The 27500-nt window shown below is 42.5% G+C and overlaps 1 protein-coding gene across 1 annotated transcript in view; it reads left to right on the forward strand.

The window, feature by feature from the left end:
• The first annotated feature begins 5227 nt into the window (after positions 1-5227).
• Positions 5228-27500, forward strand: part of LOC134468200 (disks large-associated protein 2-like) — a 104361-nt gene continuing 82088 nt past the window's right edge. Inside the window, exon 1 of the mRNA XM_063222139.1 lies at positions 5228-5351. Within this exon, the coding sequence (XP_063078209.1) occupies positions 5228-5351 (124 nt within the window). The remainder of the gene's footprint in view (positions 5352-27500) is intronic.

Genomic DNA, 27500 nt, shown 5'->3' on the forward strand with positions numbered 1-27500 from the left:
TCATTACTTAGTAAATGTTCATAAAAAGATCAAATTTGGTGAAAGGTGACACCGCAGAGTTGCAATACCTTCCCTGGCCACATTCTACAAAGTGTACCTTTAAGTTGCCCACTGTAAGCTGTAAATGGCTCCTGAATCCAGCGGCGTGTGGAAATACACCATCATGAACCACTATGTGGCTTTGGAATTTTTTTCTGGAATATCCATTTTTTTCTTTCAATCCATTTTCTGGCATTGATCGTTGTGAATGTTCAATCGTTACTAGAATTGACACATATGTTGTTTTCTGCAAGTGATATATGCATTTTTTTTCATTTTGGAAATGATGCATAAGTGTTTTTCTGGCATTGATTATGGGAGCCGTGTTTCTGACTCCATGTTTGATGAATAGGAAACTATGTTTCTGACACCTAATTGATTATGAATGAACATTATTCATCTTTTCCATGTTTTAGTCCAATTATTAAGATGTAGAGTCCCATTGCTCCATTGTTAAACAGTATACCACACCAGGCAGTTCACAATGAAATTGCATTTATGCCTCACATGTGTTTAGGGGCAATTGTGCGCCACAACATAACACAGAGGTCAAGGGATAATTGCGAATTACCAATGGTCCACATGTAACATTTATCCAGTGTGAATCAGGCTTAAGGCACAATTAAGGTTAAGGATTGATGCAGTGTAAAAGAACTGAAACTTCCACTAAATTGTATGAATAATGCATAATGTGGCAGCTTAATGTGTGTGTGTGTGTGTGTGTGTGTGTGTGTGTGTGTGTGTGTGTGTGTGTGTGTGTGTGTGTGTGTGTGTGTGTGTGTGTGTGTGTGTGTGTGTGTGTGTGTGTGTGTGTGTGTGTGTGTGTGTCTTGTACCATTGTGGCTTTCTGTGTCTGTGAGTGGGTAGATGCTCTGGTTAGCATATGGTTGCATAGTTACCATACGTGGATGTACATACAGTAGGCCTATGTATATAAACTTTATAAGCTACAGTATATATGTGTGTGGGAGTGTACATGGTCAATAGAATTTGCAGTTGAGGAGCTGGTGTTGAAACTAGCCTACCGATTTCATATTATTACATAAATACAGTATAACCTTTGCGGTAGCAAATGATACCGAAGACAGTATTCCGGGTCTAATTGTGTGTTCTCTCCTCTCTATGTGTGTGATAGGCCTCCACGTAGAGAAAATGGCTCCCTTTTGAAGATTCATAACTATGTAATGTCTCTTCAGTGTGTGTGTGTGTGTGTTTGCATGCGTGCGTGCGTGCGTGTGAGTGTGTGCATGGCTGTGTGTATGTGCATGCCTGCTTGTGTGTGTGTGTGTGTATGTGTGCGTGCACGTCTCTGAAGGGTTGGGTTGTAATTAAGGGTGCGCTCTCATTTGGCTCGTTTAGCAGGTCAGTAGGAAACTGAACTTGGGATTCCTCCACAGTAATACTATTAAATAGGTTGGTTATCGCCGGACTATCACAGGTGAACCATAGTCAGAGAACCATCTATTCATTTTCTCATAAGGGAGGTTGATCTAAAACTATTTAAAAAATACTATATGAAGCTTGGTGGAAACCTGGACCCTGTTTCTCGATAGTGTTGTTGCTAACTAAGTTAGCAACTTAATCGGTTGCAATGCAATTTCCCATAGGCAACTTACTAAGTTGTTAACTAGTTAGCAACAACGCTGTCGAGAAACAGTGTCCTGGTTTCATATCTAGTGTTGACAAGGTGGATCTGTAAACAAACTGCCAACTTCCTTTTGTGTAATAATATGTTTTGCCCTCCCTCCCGTTCAGTGATTGGGTTCCCAAACTCAGGAGAAGATTTCAGCCAGTGTTTCCATGTTGTCCCTTCAGCTCAGAACAAGCACACAAGGCAGCATGGAAACCAGGCATAGCAGGCAAATTGGCTTGGTCAAAAAAGGATGAACATTGGCTCTCTAAACCCTTAAAGGTCAACAAATGACACTACAGCAGCCATTTACTCAGTACTGACACAATGAGCTAATGTTTTCAGACAATAGCACTCATGCGGAAGCCACCGATAACAATTTTGTGTGTTGTAAATAGTAGGCCTGATAATACGAAAACGCATCTCTTTTCTGTACAGTCAAGCACACCAAGTTGAACGTCAGTTAAAGCTGGACAAGGTAAAAACACAGAAAGAGTAAATGCAAGAAAGAATAAAGTACAATATGTACTACAGTCACAGGGGATATGCTAACTGGTTTGTATAACAGTTTGGCCCCACCTGTAGCCTCAGCTTTCTGAAACCTTTCATGTTATACTATAACTTATAGTCTGGCTTGCACGGCTGTCAGGGATGTTCGCTGCCGAAAGAAAAACATGCTTTCCGACTCTGATCTCTTCATATCATCGTTTTTCCAAACAAGGCTTGTCCCTGGGGGATAACATGCTGCTTGTGGAGGGCCTGCAGGACGAGGTCAGAGGGGCAGATTGCTCACAGCAAGATCTATGCCATGGACAGCCCTCGGAGACTCCTTATGCAGTGTGTGGAGGTGCTGGATTTTAGTCCATATTGGCTTGTGCAATTCCACAGTATACTGTAGCATTATTGCACTGGAAGAGGTGCAAGTAACTATGATTATTTCATGTCTTAAAGGCACTTAAACATGATAGTTGTGGTTCACTGAAGTGTAAATCCATGTCATAAAAGGACTTGTGAGCGAATGCACACTGTCCATAATCAGGAAATGTTAACAGTACACCACAGGCATTTGACGGTTTGTCAGCTATGCTGTGTGCTGAAATGCAGGCTATGGTTAGCAAATGTTGCAAAACCCAAGGTGGCAGGGGGTGGCTGGACAAACTGGGGTTAGTTGGGGTTATCTCTGTGATGCTGTGCATGAGCGTACTATGATGAGGATATATCTGTCTGAGTATGCCCTCACACTCCATTTGTACTGTACATGTAGTTGATTTTGGACATTAGACTCAGAGATGGTTGCTACGGGATAGAAACCATCTCTGTTACAGTTCAAAAATACATATGTATCACATATAGGCCTAGTATATTGCCTTACATAATGTCCTCTATGCATTATTGCAACTGTAAGTTCCTCAGTATTATACAGTATATCATATGGCTCAAAATATTGAGGCTGCAACAGAGCAAATTTCTGCTTGAGAGCTGACTGACTTGGAAAACCTGCACACATTATGTATGCCTCTTATTCATTCAACGATCTCTCTCTCTCTCTATCTCTCTCTATCTCTCTCTCTCGCTCTCTCTTTCTCTCTCCATCTCTCTCTCTCTCTCTCTCTATCTCTCTCTATCTCTCTCTCGCTCTCTCTTTCTCTCTCTCTCTCTCTCTCTCTCTCTCTCTCTCTCTCTCTCTCTCTCTCTCTCTCTCTCTCTCTCTCTCTCTCTCTCTCGATCAGCCAGTTCAAAGTGTTCATACATACAGTATACTGTACACTGACAAGTCAGTTTAGTCAGGGCTCTCATCCAAATGTTCTGTTTCAGTGTTTGAGAGTGGAACATCTTGTACTATCAGCACCCCACGTTGTACATGGACGCATCATGTCGCTGTCAGAAACATTAATGTATTGGAATGAAACCGATATCTTGGTTGAATTTGCCATTTTGTAGTAATTCATTTGGAAGAGGTCCAGGGTCATTTTAATTGCCCTTTTTTGAAGTCATTTGTAGAGACCAAGCTTTGTGTAGTAAGCCCTTTAAAAACAGTATTGTATTCCATCCAGGGTGATCAAACTAAATCAAGATTTATTTCATAGCAAAATACGGTATGTCAATGGTAATATACTGGATTGCTTTGCTCATGAAGTTATTGATGGTGTGCTAATCTGTGATTTTAGAGTATCTTCTCCCCAGCTGCATACAATCTCTGGTGTGCTGGTGCAAGCTGGTTTGATAATGGCATGCTCAGTACAGGGAGACAGAGCAAACAGTACAGGGAGACAGAGCAAACATGGTCTTGTGTTTTAGCTGAGATTAGCCATACCATAAAGGATATGCACACTATCTTGTATATGGCCCTAAAATGGTCCTAGAATATTGAATTAACACTCTATGTTATACTTTGGAGGAACCTGGTAGTGTGATGAGGCTGAGGAAAGGGGGGGGCTGATATGTGGTGATGGTGAGTGAAGCAGGGTAACCCCCCGGGAGAGTTTGGGGTGAAGGAGAGGCAAGGTCACGCCGCAGGTGTAGTGAGAGTGAAAACCGGGGGAACCCACAAATATAGTGGGAGTCAGGACTGGGAAACTCACAGGTGTGGTTACAGAGGGGGAACCCGGGAAACCCCAACAATCCTCCAACCCCTCAGCCCCCTCACCCTCACCTCATACCCCCTGCCATCGCCCCCCTCTCACCAACGAGCAGCTTCTGCTTTTATTTCAACATGCACCTGGTGCATCCCTCTTCCCCACTCACATCAGTTACTGTGGCTGCTGCATGCAGCTGTGAGCTCCAGCCTGAGAGGAGTAACACTCCAGCAGAGTGGCGGCACTCATCCTGACGTGTATCAACACCTCACTCACTCACGTACTCACACACACACACATACATAAAGACAGCCACGCACGCACGCACGCACGCACGCACGCACGCACGCACGCACGCACGCACGCACGCACGCACGCACGCACGCACGCACGCACGCACGCACGCACGCACGCACGCACGCACGCACGCACAACCTCTGGCATAAGTCTAGAAGTTGGGGTGTCGGACTCGAGTCCCCAGGGTTGCTTTTGCAATTTTCAACACTGCCGGGTAGGATAGTGAGTCTTTTTTATCTTAAAGGTCCGTAGAACTGTTTGTCATGTGGTGCAAATCATTCAACAGACGAACTGGTTTTAGATGGACAGGCAGACCCATAGACACAGACGCTGCACAGCTGTGTCTTTTTCCCCAACACACTTCTGCCATGACTAGGGCCTGCTGTGTTTTGATTGGTTGGATGGTTACCCCGTTCACTGCCATAATAACATTAGGTTTTTGAGATCGTTTTGTTAGTGTGGGCAAGTTTTGACCATTTTGCCTTGACGGTTACTTTGTTGTTGTTCACAAAACGCTTAAATTGTTTTAAAAAAATCTTTATATAGCCTAAATATGTTTATACAGACAGGTTGGGATTAGTAATTATTATGGGCTAGGACAATCACTGTATTGTAGACGCTAGCTCATTTTGATTCTTCAAAGATGAAATGAGAGTGGTTTTGATGGAATTTGTTGGTGGCAAGGATGGACAAATATGAGCCCTATGAGCCCTCTGATACCATGCCCTCTGAAACAAATCCAACGCACACTCAGTCCTTAGTCCCAGTCCTAGTGAGGGGAGCTTGCGAAGCTGTGCAGAACTACACAGGTGAGGTGAGAGTCAGCCTGCTAGATTTAGCCCATCACCTATGTGAGTGAGCAGGGGGCAGCCCTGTCTTTCTCTCTAGCACTGACAGGAGACTTTTTAACCATGCTGGATAGACTAAACTGTACTCACAGGTATTATAGTGTGATTATAAAGCACTTATACAACGTGCCATCGGTCAGGATGATGGATCAATTCATTTCTAACTCACAGGAGGCACTTTATCATTGGCAGTCTCACTCAACACCTACCTCCCGTATGAATTATGTATTTGATAGGTCTTAAAATAAGTCCAACTCAATTAGCTAGTAGGAGGTCAAAATTGTATAAAACCAGTAGGCCTATATCAGATATTTCTACCAATGTCCAAAGCAATGATTTGACATACCTGTTGCATGGGTGCCTAAATACGTAGCGACACTGTGGCAGACTCAAGACTCATAACGTGGGAAATCAAAACACAAATCATACAGCAAATGTCTACAATGAGTGTTAGGTTATTTACCACTTCTCTGCACATTATGAGCACCTTGAAATCAGCTGAAAATTGGCACCTCATTCCTTTCAGTAAAGCTAGGTATGCAGAGGTCTGACTGTGCAAATACGCTATAACCTACAATACCAGTCAATTGGCATGCCGCTACAGTAAGCAAACGAAAGAGATAATTATTAGATCAGAGAATGAGGAGTTATGCCTCCCACCTGCACCTGTATCTCTGAAGGCCTGTTGACAAGTACTTCCATGGAGATGGAGAATTATTTCATTTTGATTCACTGACTGCTGAGATCATATAGTGTGAGCAAAGGCATGCCCACGATGTCAGTCAATCAAGAACAGGAGGGTGTCCGGTAGCCTGATTATCATCGACTTTCAAATCTCTTCGAGACTTGGTCTGACCAAGAGCATAACAATAAAGTTTCCCAAACAGCATGGTTGACTCGCCTCCCTATGTTTGCTACTGGTTGACTGTCCAACAAAGTGGGTGGAGTTCCCGATTTTTCGGGAGATCAGAAATAATTCTTACATTGCTCTTGGCCTGACTAGAAGCAATACAGAAGGTGTGCCTGGCTAGGTGTTCAGTGCTTCCTCTAATTAAGGAAAAATTATACAGTAATCTGATTGTCTGTTGAAAAAATAGAGGATTTTGGTGACAACATCATCACAGACACTTACTGTTTAATCCAGAGGACCAACCAATAGATACCTTGGTTCTGTAGGCTCACAGTAAAAAAAAAAAAAAAACATGTTTATTCAAGACTTACGGAGTTTGTCATTTATTTGGTCCCAGAGTACTCTTGAAGTGTTGAACTAGCACTGCATTTCTGCAGGAAGGGGAGCAGTGTTGCCAGATTGGGCAGCCGCCTGCGGGTATAAACGGGGAAAAAATGGCCATTTGGTGGGTTTTTTCTGCCGTTTTGGGCCCATAGAAGTCAATGCAATTTTTTTAAATTAATTTAGCGCATTTTGGCGGTTTTTGAGAACCTTTTGGACAGGATTTGATCAGACACATCTGGCAACATTGAAGTAGACAGGTCATCAGCTGGGAAAATTAGGCCTTTCGTCCTACCGCACTTTTCTCTGTGGATTACTGACCAGAAGCCCTATTGGAAGAAATTAAATCATGGGGCCACGTCAATTTTTGCTCAGAATTCAATATGGCCACCATTTTCCAAAATGATTTGTTTTCATGCATTATTACATTGTACTATAAGGTGATATTCATGAACGATGAACTACTTTCAACACTATTCTGTCCTATTTCCTTACATACATGTTAACGAAGGTTGACTAAACTAAAAGAAATGAAAATAAAGTTGGCCACCTTGCAATATCCAAAGGAAAGTGCTGAAAATAATGATTGAAATGCACATACAGAGTCTATGGCTGCGAAAATTAGGCCTATTGTCCTGTCAGGGTTTTCACAGTGGATTACAGACCAGAAGGCCTATTGAAAAAGATGAAAACTTGGGGCCATCTATGTGCTCCAAAATTCAAAATGTTCTCTGTTTTTCTGAATGGCAGACTTTCACACATTTTTCTCAATACTGTAAGGCCATAATTACCAATAAAGATGAACTATTTTTCAGTTAAATTGTCCTATTTCCTTACAGACGTGAGTATAAAGGTAGTCTAGAAAAAGGCATGAATATATATACAGGGGGTGGACAAAATAACTGAGACACCTGTCATTTTAGTGTCATTTACAGGTAGTTCCTCTTGCATTAACAGTTAATCCTGTTGGATGTGGTTCATCCTTCTTGGTGGTATGCAGACATTACCTCGGATACTGTGGCTCTTGATACATCACAAAGACTTGCTGTCTCGGTCAAAGATGCAACAGTTACACAGAATTTTTCCTTTTTGAACTCTGACATGTCACCCATAATGTTGTGTGCATTGCAAATTTTTGAGCAAAACTGTGCTCTTACCCTGCTAATTGAACTTTCACACTTCACTTTACTGGTGCAATGTGCCATTAATGAAGATTGGCCAACAGGCTGGTCCACTTGAGCCATTAAACTTCCAACACTAAAATGATAGTTGTCTCAGTTATTTTGTCCACCCCCTGTATCTTGCCACTTTGAAATATCCAAAGAAATGTTGTCAAATGATTGAATTTCACAAACACAGTGGACTGCTGAAAAAAGGCATATTGTCCTGCCAAACTGTGTGTGTGGTAAGGTGGGGGTAGGGGGGACCGAATGATGCGGAGGAGCATCTGTGTGTGTGTGGGGTTGGGGGGGAATGAGTCGGGGTTGAATTAGTAGGTAGGGGGACAGAATAGTGTGTGGGGGGTTCGGGGGGGTAGAATAATGTATGTGTGTGTGGTGGGGGGGGGGGGTAAGTTGAGTCGGGGGGGGGGGGTGACCTGCCAAACTTTTCACATTGGGTGGGGGTGGGGCGAGTATTTTGTGGGGGAAGAATGAGTCAGGGGGGTTGAGCGTGGGGGGCAGAATAGTGGGGGTTGAGTGAGGGGTGGAGGGGCAGAGTAGCATGGGAAGGATGAGTGAGGGGGTTGGGGGGCAGAATAGTGTGTGGGGGGGATGAGTGAGGGGGTGGAGGAGGCAGAATAGTGTGTGGGGGAAAGACACTGTAGAGCAGGGGAAAGATGAGCGGGGGATACGCGCACACACACACACGCACGCACACTCACCCTTGCTTTATGCAAAAAAATGTAGGCCTGAAAAACTTTTGGTCAGAAATCTAATGTGAAAAGTTTGGCAGATCAATAGCCTTTTTTTAGCAGTCAACTGTGTATGTGTAATTCAATCATTTTCTGACATCAACCCTTAGGATATTGTCTATAGGAAATTTACATCTTACTGTTGCCAACCTTTGTACTCACGTCTGTAGATAGGAGATTTCACTGAAAATAGGTAATCTTTATTGATAATTATGGTCTTACAATATTGAGAAAAATGTATGAAAGTCTGCCATTCTGAAAAACACAGAACATTTAGAATTTTGGAGCACATTTGAGATGGCAACCAGCTGGTGAATCTTTTTCAATAGGCCTTCTGGTCTGTAATCCACTGTGAAGACCCTGACAGGACATTAGGCCTAATTTTCGCAGCCAAAGACTCTGTATGTGCATTTCAATCATTATTTTCAGCACTTTCCTTTGGATATTGCAAGGTGGCCAATTTTATTTTCATTTCTTTTAGTTTAGTCAGCCTTTGTAAACATATATGTAAGGAAATAGGACAGAATAGTGCTGAAAGTAGTTCATCGTTCATGAATATCACCTTATAGTACAATGTAATAATGCATGAAAACAAGTCATTTTGGAAAATGGCGGCCATATTGAATTCTGAGCAAAAATTGACGTGGCCCCATGATTTCATTTCTTCCAATAGGGCTTCTGGTCAGTAATCCACAGAGAAAAGTGCGGTAGGACGAAAGGCCTAATTTTCCCAGCTGATGACCTGTCTAAAGGGGAGAGGTACATTATGAGGACCAATATGAGTCACACAATTAATCTCCACCTAACATATGAGTCAGACAGATTCATTCTGTGGTGAGGTACCTACCTCGTTTACCTGCATACAGTAGGAGTAAAGACAGTGATGATTCATACTACTGTTTTAGTAATTACACGCAATTTGTTTAATTACGCACACATGCCTTAATAGCGAACAATAGATTATACAAAATACAACCGGTGTAAGTGCAACACTGGCATAGTAGTGCAAAGTAATGTCGAGTTATCAATAGGAATAAAATGAATATATTGTGGTAATGAAATAATGTTTAGCTATAGTTAGTTAAGTAGGCCAATAGTAAATACAACATATTCAGTGCTCTATTTAGCTGTTATCATAACGGTAACATAAACTGCAACTATAGCAGCTGCCTACGCTGTACAAATACAATATGATACAACCTCCAACGCAAAAATGGGAATAGTGTGATAGTTCAACTATGCAATAATGGCATGGTGCCTTAATCATTACTGCAACCAATGCATACAGTATTCTTTTTTGTGACGAGGCTATACAATGTATAGTTTTACAGTAACGGTGGACGATTGGCAGAAGCGAATGCTGTACCAAAGCCTCCTCTTTAGAGAGAGAGCACATGGTTTTCTAGCTGTGTCCCTTATCCTGCCGCAGCAGAGATGGGTACTGTATATCTACACTGTTAGCACACTACACCCTAACCATACAGTAACAGTCTTCTTCTTCTTCTTCTTCTTCTTCTTCTTCTTCTTCTTCTTCTTCTTCTTCTTCTTCTTCTTCTTCTTCTTCTTCTTCTTCTTCTTCTTCTTCTTCTTCTTCTTCTCTGTCTCGCGGCAGCACCATGTTGACACTGATCTCCTGTCCCTTGTATTTTTAACACTCTCTCGTACATAGTGTAGCCTACCACCAGATCGTCTATTTTACACTGTTGCATAAGGCATGCTCTCTCTCTCTCTCTGTCTCTCTGTCTCTCTGTCTCTCTCTCTCCCTTTGGGCTTTGTCTATGTTTCTATCACCCTCTCTCTCGCTCTCTCTCTCTCTCGCTTGTTTGGTTTTCTCTGAACGTCTGCCCATAGATTTCCCATCTTATATACCCCCTTTGTCTAACACACACACACAAGCACGCACACGCACACACACATACACACACACACACACACACACATATGTATACACACGCACACACATGCATATATACACACACATACACACATATACACACACATGCACACACACACATATACACACACATGCACACACACATACGCCTCTGTAATATGGCACACAGAATAGGATGAGCTGCTCCCAGCCTGTTTCCATGGCGATGTGGAGGAGGTACTGTGTGTGCGTGTGTGTGTGTGTGTGTGTGTGTGTGTGTGTGTGTGTGTGTGTGTGTGTGTGTGTGTGTGTGTGTGTGTGTGTGTGTGTGTGTGTGTGTGTGTGTGTGTGTGTGTGTGTGTGGGTGTGTGTGTGTGTGTGCATGTGTGTGTGTGTGTGTGTGTGTGTGTGTGTGCATGTGTGTGCATGTGTGTGTGTGTGTGTGCGTGTGTGTGCGTGTGTGTGTGTTTGTTTTTCTCTGTGAATTCCGCCAAACGGGTACAGGCCAGAGTGGAGGTGGTTTTTAAAATATTCCCATGCTTGCATGTGTGTGTGTGTGGGGTGGGCTTGTACTGCATTCCATTGCATTCCATTATGTAAGGAGGGATACTGCAATTTTAATGTAGGCAACAATTAGCTATTGCAGTTTTTGTAACAATTAACACATTGTATCATGTTACAACAGGAGGAGAAGGTTATGAAGCTTGTCTGTTTGCAGGCATCCTAAAATGGCCCTGTCTCTATATATACATGGACTGCTAGTCTGGCAAACAAGGCTGTAACATGAAATGCAAATTTTGTCTGCCTGCTAAGCCAACGACTTCTACAGATTAAAATAAAATGTGCCATTTTCCAAAATGCTACATCAACAAGGCCGGGGAAAATACTGTATTTTCCACATTATCTATGATTTGTCTACTGTAGTTTGTCTGCATCTTGCAGCTATTTTAATAGGTGTAACACAAAGTGAAGGCTTATCGTCTCTGTATTGCTAAAACATGAGTATGATTATGGGGACTGCTGTGGCACACCGCTAGTGTTCTGACATTCGACAACGAATTGATTCTTTTGAGCGATGGGAACGGATTTGCAGTTGGGAGCCGTTCCGTTTTGAGCGTCTGCCTCAGAGAGTGGCAGAAACTTTCTTTAGAAGGAGGAGGACAATCAGTAGTTGTTTGGAAAAAATGACGTAGAGATGGAGTCAAAATGCTATCTTCTTCACACTAAATAAATAATTAAAAAACATTCAAAAAAGCCAGTTTTTTGAACAGCTCTTTGAAAGGAACGAGCCACTATGTTCCGTACCATTCAGTATATGTACATGGGGACCCAGGGGGATTTTTTCCCCCTCACGCCATCTTTCTCTCCCTGCTACTTTTCTTGTCACATCTTCACTATCCTTTCATAATGAAGGCACAAAAAGGCCAGAAAAAAACTTTTAAAAACACAAACATGATTAGGATGAGGTGTGCTGATGACTTTTGCAGTATATTACATTTGTTGATCTCTTATTGTTTATTAACGATAGGACAGTGAATGATTTGACAGGAAACGAGTGGGGAAGAGAGAGATGGGGAAGGATTGGTAAAGGACCTAGACCTAGAATCGGACCCGGGTCGCTGGCGTAGCAGCTCAGCGCCTTACCAGAGAGAGTAGAGAGAGAGAGGTTCCATTGGCTCATTGTTTCCGGGTTCTATTATTGCAAGGGGGGGAGGGGGAATCCCCCTTTAGGCAGACCTAGGCAGACCAAAGGACCTATTCAATGCTAGGAGTATTATGACACGTCCCTTTAGGTAGACCGGAACCTGGTCACGTTAGGTGCCCATAGCAACCTATTACAATGGCATATCTCTATATACTTAAAGAATCTCTGGCCTTACTGTTAGAGCTACAGCAGGGCCTATTTGAACAGCATTTAATGTAACTAGCTGATCGTTACTGCAGGTTTTGGTACCAAGGGGTTCTACTTCTGCTTGGCCTTGCAAAACTTCATCTACTGTACCAGCTAGCCCAAGGCAACTCCGCTTCTTTGTACGTAGCCTACATAATTACACGAAAAGTCTTCACGAAAGCCTTTTAGTCAGATAGAGAGATTGCTGAACTGTTGCAGAGTGTGAATGGCCATACTCCCTTGTGATGACACAGCGATTGACCTAACTGTTTATAGACAGTTATGAAGATTTTTTTTTTTTTGCGTCGCCTCTTTTTAATTAAGCGTTGGCACCAGTTAATGAGGGGCCAGGTTTTTTTTTAAGTTCAGAACAAAAGCTGTGTTCTGCAGAGAGTGTTGGAGCCCTCTGATCTCTGTGTCAGCTAATGGCTTGCTCCCAACATGTAAATTATGCAGTGGCTATTGGAGAAAGGGAGTGGGGGGCATTCACTTTTTCTTCTGAGTAGCGCACGTATGAATTAGACAGCAAAGGCTGTCACTTTTCTTTTTCGCGGTAACACTTTCTCGCTTATAATAAGGCGGTCATGTTTAGCAGAAATTGTATTTCACCTTGACAATTAGTTGATAGTACGTAGCTGCATCCATGTAGCTGTGCTACAATTACATTTGAAAATGTGCTGTGTGTGAATGCATGCATACATGCGTTTGCGTTTGCATGCGTGCGTGCGTGCGTGCATGCCTGCCTGCCTGCGTGCCTGCGTGCCTGCGTACCTGCGTGTGTGTGTGGATGTGCACATATTCACCTCAGTTTCAAATCAATGAAGCCAATGTTGGGAAATAGCATGGTAATTAGGCTACTTTGATGTGTGCTTAAAATTTATTTCTGTCATGGATTTACAGAGAATGTATCATACAACTACTCTTTATTACTGGCCTGTAGTGTAATATTATGATTTTGCCTCCTATGGAGCTCTGTTGTCCAGCTATGGAAAAAGCAAACTAATGTGTGTTCGGGTTTTGAGCTTGCTGCTTATACTAGTGGTGTCAACAATGATCGATTCAGCGATGCAATCCAATGCGGGGCATGGACGATCCAGAATCGATCCGGCAAGTTCCAGAATTGTTCCGGCAATTTTTTTAAGTTTCATTTACTTCCATGGATATTTCGGGAGCAAATGAATGTTAAATTAAATAAAAGCACTTCAAAACATTGCAAGACTGATACAGACTGATACAGACTGAGACAGAAAACAGCCAATAAATTGTTGCTCAGTATCTGACTACTTGTATTGCATCATCATGACTGCTTTGCTTTCAGTAGAAATGTAATGCATTGCAATGCATTGTAGAATTGATTCGGATCGAATCGGATCGTATCGCATAGAATCGAATCGAAACCTCCCAAATCGAGATCGAATCGAACAGTGAGGGCAGTGCCAATCCACACCACTAGCTTATCTTACTGTGTGTGTGTGTGTGTGTGTGTGTGTGTGTGTGTGTGTGTGTGTGTGTGTGTGTGTGTGTGTGTGTGTGTGTGTGTGTGTGTGTGTGTTTGTGTGTGTGTGTGTGTGCCTGCCTGCCTGCGTTCTTGCGTGCGTGCCTGTGGGCCTGTGTGCGTGTCTGTGTGCCTGTGCGTGCGTAAAGGACCCATGTAGTGGGTGAAATGCATATGACAAACTTCCTATCTCATTTTTTGAACCAATTTAGCTAACAGCCAAGCATGTCAATGGCACACGTACTATACAGTAGGTAGCCCAGACAATGGGGGTTATTTTTACCTGTCTACGGCTACGCAATGAAAAGTCATGTGTGCGGTCGTAACATCCCTCAGTACAGATTTCAGGATTTATATATTTTTTTTAAATTAAAACTAATTGCCATGCATAAAAAACGTGTGGTTAAGCTTCTGAAGCAACTTTTTGTTGGCGTTTTATATTATATTACAAATACATCCAATAACAGAATGAATGTTTTAGTTTTAGTGACTGTGATGGCAATAGAAAAAAATGTCATACTCCGGATTCAGAGTGCACACAACAACAGAAGTTGGTGGTGGGAATGAATCTACACACAAAAGTACCTACACGTAAACGGCCCCAGATCCCCAATTCTGCACCCACGAGATGAAATATCTTGTATGAACCAATACAAAATTCACCAGAAATGGCATCTAGCCCACAGCCAGTATGGTTGGCCTCCCACTGATTTCACAGCCAGTCATCTGTCAGTAGGCTAGCGGACACTTCCTCCCCTGTCGTGGCCGGCTCCAGGCCCTGCAGCAGCCAAGGGGACCACATGAGACTGAGGGGGGACCATGTGGCAGTGCTAGCCTGCTCTCCCCAGGGCCTGTCTCTCTCCCTCCCTCCCTCCCTCCCTCCCACCACACCAGACACACTGGCAACCAGAGCAGGGAGCACTGGGCTTCATTTTCCGTATGGATCACAGCAGGTTTGGATTGGTAAGCTGACAGTGGGAGCGTGGTGGTTATAATCTGGGGGGGTTAGAATCTGGTCATCATTACATTATATTGAGCGGTGTGTGTGTGTGTGTGCGCGCGTGGGTGGGTGGGTGGCTGTGTGTGTGTGTGTGTTGTGGGGGGCATAGTTGCAATGCCTACACTGGCCATCATCCTACATACACTACTTTGAAAGGGGGTGATCTGTTTGTATGAGTGCCAAGGATATGGTGGTGGATAGGCTATGCTCCCATGGACGAAGCTCCAGTCCAGACAAATTGGCGATGAGGGAGCTTCACTTCACATTTTGTGTAGCAGCCATGGCCTAAGGATTTTTACCCAGGTTACGCCTTCCTAATGACGCAATACCTTTGGCGCAGCGAAATTGCTCAGGAAAAGAGCTCGTTAAAGTACTTTCTGAGCTTCGCCACGCTGGGGAACTCCATCCACTTTGTCTGACTAAGAAAATGTTTGGTTTAAACTTGGCGCAGCCCTTTCTGGCATTGACTAGTTGCAAACTGAGGCAGGTGGGTTTACCATGCTGTTTGGAAAGGTTATTACCTCCGCCAGGAGGTTATGTGATCGCCCGAATTTGTGTGTGTGTTCGTCAAGCTGCTATTTCATGGCCTGCCACAGGGTGCGCAAGGACCACTGAGGAGGAGCCCTGAGCAGCACCACTTACTAACTGGCGTAGGCTACCTTCACGCAGCCACACCTTGGCAGAGCATTGAAGTGAAATGCATCAAAAAGCAGGCTTAGCTACAGCCTCACAGATCGTTTAAGTTCACAATGCTGTCACAAAACATTAATATAAAATGAAGCTCAAAGAAAGGCGTGCGAATTGTGTTAGTCCACGGTGATTTACTGCTTCCCCAATCCCCGCGCACAGAAGCCATCAGCACTACAAACATTCCATAGACCTAGACTTCATAACGAATGAACGCTGGAGATGCGGCGAACAGTGATTTTCAATACGAAATAGAGAGCAGGCCCGGGTGCCGATCAACTGCCCACAGTGCCAAGACCAGCTCGCAAAAACCCTCATGAACGGATTCCCATAGGCTAGGCCTATTCACAGGTAGGAGGAACTTCTCCAACAAGTGTAGTGTCGGGGTAGGAAATGATTCCGCCAGTCGAGTCGACATGTCTCTCGCTAAGCAATTGCGTTTGCACCACAACGTTGGTGTCACGATACTGCAACAGCTAGAAATGATAGAAGTGGATTTACCTCTCAAAAGTTTGTTTAGCCTTACGAAATAGCCCAAAACAATAACTGACACTCCACAACCATCCATGCACTGCCACTGGATAAGGGGATTCTTGCACATTTCATTCTGATTCAATAATTAAGTGAACGGCTCTGTAGCCACAGTATGTTGTCTTGTTATTACAAAAAAATATATAATAATATAATAATATAATATAATATATAGGCATATTACTGCGCGTTGGGGACCGCTGCACTACTGTAGAATATGTAGGCCTACTACGGGTGTTGGCCAATGAAAATTGTGCTTTTTAACCCTATCGCGCCGGATGCATCATGTATGATGCATCAAATTCAAAGCCCTCTCCACGCTGACACAAAAAAAAATCCATCTCAAAAACATCCTGCGTGTCATTTCCAAACGTCCTGCAGTACGCGGAAACCGCCACAAGAGAGCAGCGGTCAACAACAAGTTGATCACAGCTCGGCGAAAAATGCAAAAATGGAGTAGAAGCGGTTTCCCTGACCGGCGCTGAGATATCGACAAATTGCAAAAGGTTTGTGTACAAATTTCCGAAATATAACTCTACATCCTTTAATTTGAACACTTGCTTTGTGCAATTAATCAAGGAAGAGTTTATATTTTTACACCGTGTTGCAGAGAGATCGTGCTAAAACTGATGAAACATATAAGCACCATCCGGCGGTGGCAGGAAGTCAGCCATCAATGCATTTGCTCCATAGGGAAACTTACAAAGCATACCACGACGATCGTTTAGCAAAACACACAAGTTGTTTTACTTCAAGACAAAGATATTGCCTTAAGAAACACGTTTTACTTGCGATTTTGAAAATGTAATGCAAAATGTTGAAAGTATGATCTCGTAAAAAATGCATTGAAGTGAATGGAGAAATGGTCCAATTGTAGTAATGGACCCATATATTCAAATTACACATCAAAAATGAATAATGATCTATATTACACTCATAAATAGGTTGTTAAGCATTCGATCAGCTATGTTTTTACACAGATTTTAAAAAATTGCCCAACCAGGCTGTGGGAAATGTAAAATATGGTCCTGCTAAAACAAGGATAGGCTTAAAAAAATGTCAGGATCTCACTAAATATTTAAAGATAATCCTCAAATTAAATTGTCTGACAACTTTTTTAAATAAAAAAAAGGTGCAAATGCATTAAAAGTCATTATTCAATGGTCATGAAATTGGAATTTTCATTCCCTTTAAAGCCTGATGCATCATATATGATGCATCAAATATCTCAGTGACCTTAACAAAATTTTGAATTTTTTTTTACATTTCTTATAAGGGACCAATATTGAGGCAAATTCCAAAAAATTAGAATTTTCTCTCATTGCTTTCATGGTTCAGGTTTCACAGGGTTAATTTGTATTTTGTTTTAGATGGTAGCCTAATGAAAGGCATGCTGCCAATCATCAACAATGTGACTAATATGTAGCAATGAGCTTTAAGGCTTAAGTGCATTTGCAAATCACAGAAGGCATAGGCTATAGCATGAACAATCACTTTGCCAATAAAACAATCAAAGGTGAACTAAACAGACCACAGCTAGAGGACATGGAAATGATAAAAGAGACAGATAGAACTATAATTTGGTTACGACTTGACGGTTCAATTACCTGAACACAAATGCTATGTACTGTAGCCTATAGGCCTAAATGCATGAAACCACATCAGGACTCTACACCTATGTCCAAAACGAACTGAACTTCCTTGGCGGAGGTCTGCGTTCTCTGAATGCATTTCTAATTCGTTATCTTCTACCCTTCGTTGCAAGGGTAGGCCATTACAAAGGAAAATAAGAACAACTAGATTCAGTCAGTCCTTTGTTCCCTCTGCAATCAGAAATGTTAATGAAAGACACAGTTCTCAACAGGAGACTTGACACTGTGGTGGTGGTGGTGTGTGTGTGTGTGTGTGTGTGTGATGTGTGTGTGTGTGTGTGTGTGTGTGTGTGTGTAGGTGGGTGCTAGTGTGGTTTGGGGGGGGGGGGGTTAATTGTTTTACTTATTTATCTGTGTTTTAAGTCTTGTCTACCCTGTCTGAATGTTCTGTACTGTACTTATACGCACCTTGACCATTTGAATTTCCCATCTGGGATAATAAAATTAACTTTGACATTGTCTTGGTCAGACCAAAATTTTGGTACAAGGTCTGAAAATCGATGAAAATCAGGCAAAATGATTTTAGGAGTTTGTCTTTGGATTGGAAAGTGGCATGTTTGAAATTGGTTTATGATCTATGACCGCATTGCCCATGAGCAAAGCACCTAACCCCACATTGCTCCCAGGCGCTGTAACCTATACCCTGCAAATAACTGTTTTCACTTTGGATGAATGTCAAAAATCAGGGGTAATGTGGCTCAGTGGGCAAGTGCGCTGCACCGTTACACCGGGGACCTGGGTTTGATTCTTGCCCGATGTCGGACTCGTATCCTGATCCACTCCTGTGTCTCTCACCTGTCTGATTATAATAGCATAATAGAGGTGTGAAATACCCAATATGTATTTTGTAAAAGCATCAGCTCAGTGTAAGGTAATGTAATAACTTTCTTTGAATGTCATATGTTAAAATCCGCTAATTCCCAGAAGTGCCAATGACCTGACTGTACCCAGTACTACCCACATATAGAGTGGCTCCGGCTGGGCACTGCCATCATAGCTGCCACCTTGCACTGGTGCCACATAAGTTCAATGCAGTTTGCAGTTTTGTTCTGTGCACTTTGCGCTGTGGTGTGCTCTTTCTAATAACTATGGCAAATACATATTTAAACCTATTGAATTGATTAAAGATGCCCTATTATGCAGGATTTTAGTATGCATGAGTGAATCTATGAGTGCCCATTCAGATAGTTGCCTGCTTTCAAAGCAGTTTTTCTTGACTGAAATCCAGTATGTTACAGTAAAATACAGTGCTATAGCAAATGTATGTTTTTCTAATTTCATAACATGTGGTACAACTACACTACTGCATATTAACTCTGTGTATTAAGACTTTAATGTGCACATGTGCACGCAGATAACACAGCACACTGATATGATTATAGTCAACTAAATTGTTTGCTCTCGTGCATCCTAACAGATATAAGCACATATAGCAATCATTATCCCGACACACACACAACAGACACAGAGAGAGAGCGAGAGAGCGAGAGAGAGAGAGAGAGAGAGAGAGAGAGAGAGAGAGAGAGAGAGAGAAGGAGAAGGAGAAGGAGAAAGAGGGAAAGGAAGCTGTATGTTTTGATTGCTGGTACATATCGGCAGCAGCTGGTAAATCAGAGCAGGTTTCCCATTTCATCCCACATTATCCCTGAGAGCTATCCTCCTCCTCCTCCTCCTCCTCCTCCTCCTCTTCCTCCTCCTCCTCCTCCTCCTCCTCCTCTTCCTCCTCCTCCTCCTCCTCCTCTTCCTCCTCCTCCTCCTCCTCCTCCTCCTCTTCCTCCTCCTCCTCCTCCTCCTCCTCCTCCTCCTCCTCCTCCGACAGACAGACAGACAGACAGACAGACAGACAGACAGACAGACAGCATGATGTATGTACTGTATGGCACCAGCTTGCCTTCCTGTGTGTAGGTGTATATGGGAACATGTCAACACACCAACAGCTCGTTGAGCTGAGTGTGACTGATATAAACTAATATCTCAATAGCTATCCTTCTCATGTCTCCTCCAGCAAGCTCCAATGGGCAAGAGAGGTACCAACACAGAATAGAATAGAACAGAACAGAACAGAACAGAACAGAGCAGAGCAGAGCAGAGCAGAGCAGAGCAGAATAGAATAGAATAGAATAGAATAGAATAGAATAGAATAGAATAGAATAGAATAGAATAGAAAGCCTTCATTGCCATTACATACAATGAGATTCAAAACTGCTCCATACAAGTGCACACATGTACAATTAGACTGCTATACAATTACTCACTACTATACAACAACTATACTGTACATCAACAAAACTTGTGCAAATCCCATTGGAGGTACACATGTCTGTAGACTTACAGTAACAGTAACAGACTTGACAATAATGTGGCTATAGAATGTGGATGGGAAATGGTTGCTCGATGTGAATGTGAGGTTTGTGGGAACTGTGTTTTATCACTGGATCCCATGGATTTACAGAAATATATATATAATACAATAACATAATAATAACATTATATGGGTAATGTGTTTCTATAAACAGAAACTGTTGAGATACGATAAGGGAATTCTGGAAATATCTATTGATGGAAATATATATTGATATCTCAGTATGTATTATATGTTTGAGTGTGTTAGATGTACTTCAGCGGTGTAATCAAGAGTGGTTTAGTAAACCACGGTGGAGGAGGAAAACAACGTTTATGAATGATTGACTCATGCTGCTCTGTGCAGAAAAAAAGCACCCTGCAGGTAACTCTTATTCATGAGCACGTGTGATTTCAGCACTCTGTGATGAGAGCTCACCACAGCCATAACCTCTCTCAGTGGCAATGTGGGATGATTTTTTTTTTCAACGTCCAGGAGTAAGAAACGCATAACCCACACAGTGCACTTGGCCAGTAGTCATTTTAGATGATAAATATCTATCTATATATATATATATCTGCTAAGGTGTAGCTTCGGTTTGGAAAGTGGTGGGGACATTCATATGGCAAATTATCCAGGTGTGTCATTTTTGCAGTATGCTTGTGAAAAAGTGAGGACAAGCTAGGTTCATCTCAAAAGTGGTATGGACATGTCCCCACCATCCACACCTAAAATGACACCCATGTATATCTGAGTGCAGAAACCAAATAGTTTAAATCAGGCAGTAAAATTGTGGTAGAGTAGCTCATGAATTATTCATAATGTGTCTACTATTGTTCCGTATTTAGCGGTGAGTAACTTGTCAGTCTAGCTACAGTACAACACTGTGGAGAGTGAAATTACTGTAAAATAGAGTCGAAAGTCAGGGGAAAATTCTGCAGGTGGCCAGTGTAATTTCATCCCTACAGTTATACAATTTGGGGTAACACAATTTTGACTCTGAAAATGCTAAACTGACCAAAGAGTAAAATTAACACTATATTTTGAGTGGGACCTAATGTTATCTGGACTGGGGGGAGCTTTTAAGAGTTATATTACAACGGGAATTCTTTACAGTGTCTGAAGCTTAGTATTGCGTAACCCTGAAGAGGGCAGCGTTTTTCTAAAGGAGTGATTCAGAGTGTGCCTATCTTGAGACATGCAGCTGAGAGGGTCTTTATTTAGGAACAGATATCTCAATGGTACAGCGCTGAAAACACTGCCACATGGTGACATGATGGCGCCTTGCCTTCGACGCCAGGCAGCACCTAATGAAGAGTCTACCGTATGTCTAGACTTGTGGAGGGTGGGAAATGCAGGGCAGGGAATGCAATGCGCTCATTCCCTATTTGTTTTTTTATTTCATTTTTTGCCTTTTTTTATTTATTTGAGATAGGACAGTGAAGAAATTGACAGGAAGCGAGTGGTGCGAGAGAGACAGCGAAGGGTTGGCAGAGAACCCGGGCTGGAATCGAACCCTGGTCACCACCGGTGTAGGATTAGAGTGCCCCACCGTTAGAGCCACGGTAGGGTCTCATTCCCTATTTCTAAACAGATATGCTTTCACACAGGCTATACTCTTCTCAAGTGATACACAGTAAAAATGCAGTGTTAAAGGATAACGACATGCAGTTGTAATGCTCACATTACCCTGGATTGTGAGTACCTCAGATTTTTTTTTCAGCCTTTACCAAGATCCTGGTCACATTGTGATGGGGGTAGGCGTTTGTTTACAGTAGCATGAGCAATACAACAGCATATTGAAATTGGCTGAAGTTATCCTTTAATTCAAGACCGAGAGAATACTCTGGGACCAAATATTTTACACACTATTTGAGAGTCGCATTGCATTGACACTAGAGTTTAGAAGATGTTAAATCGACTGTAAGTGTTAAATTCACACTGCCTTTTTTACAGTATTCCGGTATGCAATATCTTTCAAGGAGTGCTTTAATGAGGAGTGGAGCTGTAGAGTCTGGGGGTACGACATGGAGCTCAATGAAGTGTGTACTGTCAGATAGGCATCTTGATGGATTCTCGTATGGAAACAGAGTGCACACCAGGATGGCACACCATTGAAAATCCCATTTGGTGCTCATACTCAATGTAAAACGTAGTCTTCAAAGTAAATCTTTGCAAGACTGCGTAACATTACGACATAGGCCTACTACCCAAAAAATAATGACAACTGCCATAATCTTTTCTGCTTGGGATAATCTTTAGAGCACTGTTCAGTTAGTATCTCTGTTCCAGTTGATCATTACAAATCCTGATAGACTTTTGGAATTGTGGAAAGTAGGTTAGTGTATTAAAGCAGCAAAATACCATTTATCACCTTAACAAGTCAGTGATGCTTAAATGAATCATTAGTAGCTGAATTAATATTCTCTTTTATGCTTCCTTCCTCCGTCTAGGAAGCCACACTTGCAAAACCTGCCGTCCTGCTCTGGTGCATTGAGTCTCACAAATTGCAACATTATATTACAGACAATTGCTACGTTCACATGGTGTTTTTAATTCTGAATTAATAATTCACAATTAAGTAGTTCTGTCGAGTTTACTTTGATCTTTCGCTTAATTCTGAATTACCCTGGGGTACACCACAACTCACAGAATTTAACGCAGAACTTTTGTGTCAAACAGTGGTGTCAAAAGCTGCACTCAAATCCAGATGGAGAAGGAGAGATTTTTGGCCAGAGTCACTTGTAAGTAACAGGTCATGTTTGACTCTGTACAGAGCAGTTTTGAAGACTTAAGCTGGGCTTACACTGTGTGACTTTTGCCCCTATTTTGCCCCGATTTGGCACTCGCACGACTTTTTGAGAGTCGGGCCGATTTCTTGCTCAATTGCAGGTCAATCGTGAGTCTTGCATTGCACAGTGTACATGGGGTAATGACAAGCGATTTCGCCTCACGATCGTGCAATCGCAGGGTCACAAGAAAATCAAAACTGTTTGAAATCCTGGTCGTGGCTCATGCGTAAATCGCACAGTTAAAGCAGTGCTACGACACGATTTTACACTTCACATGCACAAATTAATAAGGCAGTGCGATTTGCTGTTGAGCGCGACTTCATCTCCATACAGCTCAGTGATACCCTAATATACATTCAGAGGAGCATCTTGTCACCAGGCTGGGCAGGTAGCCGCTTGGGGCCCTCGAGCCCCTGGCTGGTGAATAACAGCTCACTCTTTGCTTCAATAGTGGCACATTTATTTCAAATGTTCACTCCTTTGAAATTTCGACTGGGGCCCCAGCGGAATCTAGAGTTGCCTCTTCATACATTACATACAGTATGTACAGGTGACTTCCATGGCTGGATGATTCCTCAAATACGTAGGCACAGGTAGTGCAGTGACAGAGTGCTGAGTCAGCACAGTATGATAGAGTTTTAGAGGGTTTTTGTTATACACCAGACAGTGTTTGCCTGATGAAGAGGCTGAATGTACGTAGGTAGAAAACGAGAGACAGCTTCAGCCCATTCAACCACGTTGGGGACAGGCTTTGAACACATGAACATCAGGAACAGGGACTGACGCACGCACATACAGTACTGTAGCCGTGACTTAGCAGTGAGGACGAACGAACACACTCGCACACCCACACACACATGCTCAGGCGCAGGTAAAAGTCCTCTGCTTGCTTTCGGACGGTCGGTGCGTTGGCTGAGTTATACAGTTTCCATGACAACGTTCCATATTCATTTCTACATTCAGACTGCATTCCTCTATCAACTGAGCCGGGGTGTCCAATACCTTCCACTCCCACTCTCACCGTCAACCATCCGCATCTGCACAGCATTCTCGAGCACCAACCATATGGTGGAGTTTAACCTCAGCAAGGCCCTTTCCTATTTTTGTGGCAAAGATTTCCTTAAAAAAAAAAACATGGCAGTTAACATAAAAGTGGTCCTTGTAATTTTGTTTCTTTTTGTTCACACACATCTGCACTTCACAGGGACATGATGGAATATTGGAAGGAAGATGATGCTCAGAGGCGAGTTGTTTTACTTGACATTTCATATTGTGCAACAGAAAACATATTAAGTCTGCCCATCAATTCATCAGCATTGAGCAGATAGTACATAGGCCTAAGGGTCCAGGTTTTAAGCATGTTGTTTGAGAGAAAGTTCAGGAAAAGTTGTGTCATTTGTGTGGGCACTGACAACATTACCCAGAGGCCTAGCTGAGCTTGGATGATAAGTAGGTCCACACTCAGGGTCTGAAACACCTGTCGTTTTTCCTTATTTTTTGTTTTCCACCATAGTTAACCCGTTTGACCTCTTTGTCATATCTCTGAAATCCCTCGATCTTCATTGGTTTGTCAGGCCATGTAAGCTGAGCAAATGTGAGATTCTTCAGTCTAGATCTTAGTGTGAGGGGAAACACAGAGATCTGAGTTGCAGACAACTCAGGGGTGCATTTCTCGAAATCCAAGTTGTTTACTACATTAGCTACTTTGTTGCTTTCAATGCATTTTCCGATTTACAACTACCGAAGTTGCTAACAGGCTACCAGCATCCATTTTGAGAAATGCACCCCAGAAAAATAGTGCACTTGTCCTTTAAACTACTTTAGCCGAAGAGGAGATATCAAAACCAGAAAGGAGGGAATTGTCCTACTCGCCCCATTAAAAACCATATAACAAACCTGCTACACTGACAGACTAACCCATAATAAATAATAAACAATATGATTGCTACGTTTTCTTCATGTTTCGTACTGAAACATCAAAGTATGTAAAAAAATATAGGCCTATTTCGTGAACATTATGCGGTAAAAGGAAAATAAGAACTCAAGCTATTACTTATTTCATCTCTCAAATGGCAACATTTTGTTTTTTTGTTGTGTGTGTTTTTATTTTAATTAGTCAGGCATGTTGACAGCTCTGCCTTACACATTCAAACCTCTACACTCCCACACTCTCCGCACCAGATCCATAGCTAACAGCAGTAACCCTTCGCTCATCAGCATCAGAAAGGGATACCAGCAAAACACCCACCCACACACACACACACACACACACACACACACACACACACACACACACACACACACACACACACACACACACACACACACACACACACACACACACACACACAGACACACACGCACACACACACACACACACACACACAGACACACAGACACACACGCACACACACACACACCCTAAAGGCAACATCTTCTCCCAGCTTGTCCATCTCCATCTACCCTCTCATTTTTCACATTCAAGGATTAAATGTCATTCTCTCTTCGGCTTCTCTTGTTGGGAATTGTGTTAGTCGACTCTATTTGTTTTCTCATTTTTCACAATAGTTACAGAGCGGAAATTATATAAATTGATACTTCATTCAGTTATGGTATGCTAGCGTAGGAAGACCAAGGTGCTTGCAAGAATGTGTGGTATTACTGCTATCCAACACTGATTTCCTTTGAGTGTGTGTGTGTGTGTGTGTGTGTGTGTGTGTGTGTGTGTGTGTGTGTGTGTGTGTGTGTGTGTGTGTGTGTGTGTGTGTGTGTGTGTGTGTGTGTGTGTGTGTGTGTGTGTGTGTGTGTGTGTGTGTGTGTGTGTGTGTGTGTATGCGTGCACATGCATGTGTTTGTGTTTGTGTGTGAACATACTCTCCTCACCAGGTATCATCCTTAGCTTCCTCAGAGTTCCTTCCTGTGTTTATGACCTGACATTCCTACAGATTAAAATCTAGGTCTTAATGCACATATTGTACAGTAGCCTATTAGATATTGGAAATCTTAGGTTATAACACAAACCCTTTGTAATGTCAGTCAAAGGCATTCTCACAGGCCAATGGAAACAAGAACAAAGGGTCTGGGTGCAGCCATCTTGGCCAATTCATTCTGCGATTGTAAATGGGAATTATCTGGGCATTACACTAATGGATCCTAAGAAGCAGACAAAAAAATACTCAGCAGCTCACTTCTGTTGCCAGCCCCTGCTGGCTGTATGAGATAGTGCAGCGTCAACCTCACAGAATTCTGGACAACTGTTTGCTATAGTAACACATTTGCTCATGAAGTAGGCCTAGTGCATGTTACTCCATGAGAATCTGCCTGGCACCTACTTTGTGTCTGCTCTTCACCAAATATTCCATAAACGCTATGTGTAGATCCAAATTTCAACGGATAGATCCATTCAGTTTTAGCACATTCAAAGAGGACCAGGCAGAGCAAGGCCATAACTGACCAACAAAGCATATTTTAGGCATAGCTATTTTAGTTCAGAGCCTGGTTTTATTGGTCACATATATAATACAGTATACTGAGAACAATATGCAGTGATATGCTTGGTCCACTTACCGCAGAGGCTGGGAGTGTGTCAATGAGCCCTTGTTTGAATAGGGCTGAGCTGCTTTCGTGGCAGGTCAAAATGTGTAAAGTTAGAGATGCACCAACTAGTAGGTTGGTTAGTAACCACTTGCCCACTAACTGTAACTGAATTTGGAACTCAATCCTCCTAATTGGTCATTTTACATCACATTACATTACATTACATTACACTTGATTACACTTAGCTGATGCTTTTATCCAAAGCGACTTGCAGCTAGTACAGGGTATTGGTTACAGTCTACAGGGTATTGGTTACAGTCTGTGGAGTGTGGGTCTAGGTGCCTTGCTCAAGGTCACCTTAGCCATACAGTGAGATAGGGAGTGGAAGGGTGGGATTTAAACCTACAACACGATGATTTATATTACTTATCCCTAAGCGCAGAAGGTCTGTACTAGGCCTATTATCAGGGAATCCTGTTGGAATTCCTGAGCAACATGCTTCGCTCAAATGAGCATGTGATAGCAAATCAGCCTCATAGACAGCATTACTGTTTCACAGTATTAAGTTTGAGATGCTAATTATTGATGGTTTGTATAATGACCTAATGATCGCACATAATCTCGTGAGATGTCTTACTGTAGCTCAAAGTCAGTGTCAGAATTACAGAAAGTCCAAAAGTGAGCTACACAAACTGAAAGAAACTGAATGCACTGCAGGTGAATATGTTCTATAGATTGCGCGGCGTACAGTTTGTGTACAGTTTGTGTTGTCATGCAAAATGTGTGTGTGTGTGTGTGTGTGTGTGTGTGTGTGTGTGTGTGTGTGTGTGTGTGTGTGTGTGTGTGTGTGTGTGTGTGTGTGTGTGTGTGTGTGTGTGTGTGTGTGTGTGTGTGTGTGTGTGTGTGTGTGTGTGTGTGTGTGTGTGTGTGTGTGTGTGTGTGTGTGTACGTGAGTGCATGGGTGCGTGTGCGTGCGCGTGCGCGCGTGTGTGTATGCATATAGAGTAACTTTATTGAGCCAAAATAAATCAAGGTGTCCACAAGTATACTGAAATATACACATTATATTTGTGTGAATGTGTACATGTGCATTTTGTGTGTCCATGTGTGAATGTGTTGGTGCTTATGTGTACATATTTGAATCCATGTGTGCATGTCAGTTTCTCTC

Source organism: Engraulis encrasicolus, chromosome 18 (genome assembly GCF_034702125.1).
Source record: "Engraulis encrasicolus isolate BLACKSEA-1 chromosome 18, IST_EnEncr_1.0, whole genome shotgun sequence".
In the NCBI taxonomy this organism is placed as follows: Eukaryota; Metazoa; Chordata; class Actinopteri; order Clupeiformes; family Engraulidae; genus Engraulis; species Engraulis encrasicolus.